Source organism: Vulpes vulpes, unplaced genomic scaffold (assembly GCF_048418805.1).
Source record: "Vulpes vulpes isolate BD-2025 unplaced genomic scaffold, VulVul3 u000000754, whole genome shotgun sequence".
Classification (NCBI taxonomy): domain Eukaryota; kingdom Metazoa; phylum Chordata; class Mammalia; order Carnivora; family Canidae; genus Vulpes; species Vulpes vulpes.
This window is the reverse complement of record NW_027325807.1, coordinates 82,575-86,209: the sequence shown is the minus strand read 5'-3', so window position 1 is coordinate 86,209 and position 3,635 is coordinate 82,575. Positions and strand designations below refer to the sequence as shown.

Below are 3,635 nucleotides of genomic sequence, written 5' to 3'. Positions count from 1 at the left end.
GGAGGGCCTCCCTGCAGGCTGCTGCACCGGGGGGCAGGCGGGGACCCCCCAGCTCGCCCCCCCACGGGCAAGGGCCCCGCCTCCCCGGTGGCCTCGGGGTCCCGGAGCCACGGCCACCCGCCCCACCGTCTGCAGGCCAGGCACGCACTCCCGTTGCTCCCCCAGCCTCCCGCCGGGCTGCCGGCTTGTCCCCCAGGCCCCCCTGCCAGCCCACGGCCACACGGGGCCCAGGGGGCAGCGTCTCCCCCTCCCGGGGGCCCCCAGCCTCACTCCCAAGCCCCACAGCAGAGGGCCGTGCACGCCCATCACCCTCCCCTTGGCCTGCACCCGCTGCCCCTCGGGGCTGGGGACCCGCCTGTCCCCGCGGCGGCCCCCGCAGGAGAGAGGGTGCTGGGTCAGCCGGGCCCGGTCCTCAGCCCCCAGCCCACGCCCCGCGGGGTCTCTGTGAGGACGAGGGTCCCCGGGCCCCGCGCCCCCGGCCTGGGAGGCAGGCCCTGCCCTCTGGGAAGAGCGGATCCAGCCAGGGCTCCGAGGGCGGTGGGCACACGGGGGTCAGGGCGTGGCGGGGAGGCCCCTGCCCCGACACCCCCCACCCCGCCTGGTGCAGGAGGAGGCCCTGACCTTGGGGGCCTGGGGCCTTCTCAGGCTTCTTCGTCCCGGGCTTCCCGAAGCTCCTCAGGTTCCAGAGACATCACGAGCGGGTCCTCCAAAGAGCTCTCCCGGACCTGAGGAAGCACATGGCGAGTGGGGGCGAGTGGGAGCTCCTGAGGCTCCGTCCCCGGAGCCCGGGGCAGGGGGTGGGGGGCATGGCCCTCCCTCCGAGCTGCCCAGAGTTGGGGTCACGTTCCTCCCCCTGGGGCCCGGGGGCGCCCTCGGGGCTGGGCTGGGCCGCGGGGAGCGCGTCCACCCGGCTCCAGGGGCCGCGGCGTGGGGCCTGAGCACCCCCTGCCCTCCCGCCAGGACGAGGAGCAGATGTCCACCGGCATCTACAGCCCCAAATGGTTTCTCCAGTGCTTCCTCGGCCGGGTGAGGCCCCCCCCCCCCGGGACCCCCGCTCCCGGACCTGCCCCCTGCCCCCGGGGAGGGCCCAGCTCAGCCCCACCCTCCAGACGAGCCAGGCCCGACCCCGGGGTCCTGAGGCTGAGGCTGAGGCTCGCAGCCCAGCCCGTCCTGGAGAAGCCCAGAGGGTCCCTGGACGAGGTCCCGGGGGGCGGCCCGTCTCTGCCTCAGCTCCCCCGGGGGAGGCCGGGTCAGCCCGGGGTGTGGACGGGCCCTCGGCCCATCGGGCGGCCAGCCTGGGGTCCTCTCGAGGCGTGGTGTCTGTCGTCAAGTGCGGGCAGAGTCTGTGCCCCCAGGGGTGCGGGAGGTGCTGGCCGGGGTCGGAACCCGGAGCGGCCGGGAGTCCCTGATCTCCCTGGGAGGAGGGCACGCACGGGGAGGCGGGGGGCGGGGGGCGGGCGCTGCGGGGCCTCGTCGCAGGCAGCCGGGGGCCAGATGGCAGGCCTAGCCTAGCCCCAGCCGAGCCCCCCAGGGGCCCTGCTCAGGCCGCTCCTCCCACCCCGCCGTCCCCCTAGACCCCCTTCTCGCTCACCCTGAAGCTGTGGGATGCCTACGTGTTGGATGGGGAGAGGGTGCTCACGGCCATGGCCTATACCATCCTCAAGGTGCACAGGAGTAAGTGAGCCCCCGGGAGCCCAGGTGTGCCGGGGGCGGGGGGCAGGGGCGGTGACCCTGGGCTCTGAGCAGCACCCAGACCTGGGGCGGGGGGACGGCGGGGCAGGCGGGTGCAGCGGGGCTCCCCGAGTGGAGCAGCGGGCAGGGGCCACCCCGGCCAGCGCACTGCCCGCGGCGCTCCTGGGCACAGCGGGACCCCAGCCGCTGGCCTGGGGGCCCCGGGGGCCCCAGGGCGGGGCCCTCTGGGTCTGACTCTCGCCCACCGCCCAGAGCGCCTCCTGAAGCTGCCCCTGGAAGGGCTCCGGGAGTTCCTCCAGGACTCTCTGGCCCAGCCCTGGGCCCTGGAGGACGAGGCCGTGCTGAGACACCTTCGGGCCTCCATGACCCAGCTCCGCAGGATGCGGTGCGACCTGCCCCCGCCAGGTGGGCTCAGGGCCCCGGCCCCTCCCGACTCGGCCTGCTGGGGCCGCCCACAGGGGACAGAGCCCCCGGGGCCCCCGTCCTCATCTCTGGGGCTCTCCTCTTCTGCTCCAGCCTCGGGGACCCCAGGCCAGGGCTGGGCGGGCGGGTACCCACTGCAGGGCCCGGGCGGCAGTGTGGGGGGCTGAGCACAGGGTCAGGCCGGGGGGGGGGGGGTCACGCGGGAGCCGTGAGGACCCCCGGGGCCCCCAGCGGGGGACACACAGCCTGCTGGAGACGCTGACCCCGTCGGCCTCTTTCCAGCGGGACCTGAGGAGTTCCCCACGAGGCCCCTGGGCCTGGAGCCAGTGTCCCCGGCGCCCGGGCCTCTCCTCCCTTCTCCGGCCTCTGAGCCACCGCCCAGGGTGGAGGAGCCGGCCTCCCCGGGCCCAGCCGCCCGGCCTGAGCCGCCCGGACCCCCTCCCGGCCAGGCCATCGTCCAACTTGCCCCCCAGCCCCGGCGGTGGAACTCCCTCCCCACCCTCCCGGGGCAACAAGGCGGTGCAGGCAGGCGGCCCCGGGACACGGCGGGCTTCAAGACAGAAAACGGGGTCTCCTTCCATTTGGCACCTGCCTGGGCCACCCCAGAGGCCCCGCGACGGACCGGGCCCTGGAGCACCCCCGGGACTCCCATCACGCGGTCCCCCCAGCCCCCTAGGGATGACGCTGTCGGGCCCAGGACACCCTTCCTGCCCCGCGGCCACTGCAGCTCGTGCCCCTCGCTGGGCAGTGACGGGCACAGCCAGGGCAGAGCCAGGGCGGCGCTGAGCCCGCTGCCCCGAGGCCCCGCACAGGCCCGGGACCCTCTGCCCCCCGCGTCCACGGGGCAGCTCGATGCTCGCGGGCCTCGGGGGCAGAGCGTGGCGGTGAGGGCGGGGGCCCGGAGGCTCCGGCCCGCCGTCACCGTGCCCTGCCTCGTCTCGCTGTGCCTCCCGGAGGGCGGCACCGCCCGCACGGGACACCAGCCCCTGACCCAGAGGGACCTGGGCTGGCCTGGCCCCGGGCTCTGTGGGGGCAGGGGCGACTCGAGCGCCTGCCCCAGGCCCAGCGCTAATGGGATCCAGCGCCCCGGGGCCCTGGCCAGGCCTGCGTTCTGGCCCCGGGCCGAGCGAGCCCTCTCACAGCAGGATGTGGCCTCCTGGGCCCTGGGCGTGCCCCACAGACCCAGGTCGCTGACCTAGGGCAGCCCTGGGGATCCCGGGACACCCCAGGGCAGGGCAGCGGGGGCAGGCCCGTGGGCCCCACCCACACCCCCACCCCCACCCCCACCCACACCCACACCCACACGAGGAGGCAGGCTCCTCCACGCGCTGGGGCTCCAGCAGTCAGTCACCCGGCCCCAGGGGGCCCGAGGCCGGGGTCCAGCTGCCCTGCGGGGACCCAGCGCAGGAGCCCATGGGCCGCAGGTCCACGTCAGCCCTGCCGCCCCCAGAACCGCCTCTCACCGCCCCGACCTCAGGACACGCGCCCCCACCCGGAGTCGAGTCCGCACAGGCTCCCAG

The 3,635-nt window shown here is 76.2% G+C and overlaps 1 protein-coding gene across 1 annotated transcript; it reads left to right on the top strand.

Moving 5' to 3' along the window:
• Positions 1-800: 800 nt before the first annotated feature.
• LOC140597495 (uncharacterized) lies at positions 801-3,412 on the top strand. The gene is made up of 4 exons (XM_072746087.1): positions 801-1,026; positions 1,575-1,674; positions 1,945-2,097; positions 2,398-3,412. Exons 1-4 carry the CDS (start codon positions 973-975, stop codon positions 3,312-3,314), a joined length of 1,224 nt encoding a protein of 407 aa, XP_072602188.1. The 5' UTR covers positions 801-972; the 3' UTR covers positions 3,315-3,412.
• The last annotated feature ends 223 nt before the right edge of the window (positions 3,413-3,635 follow it).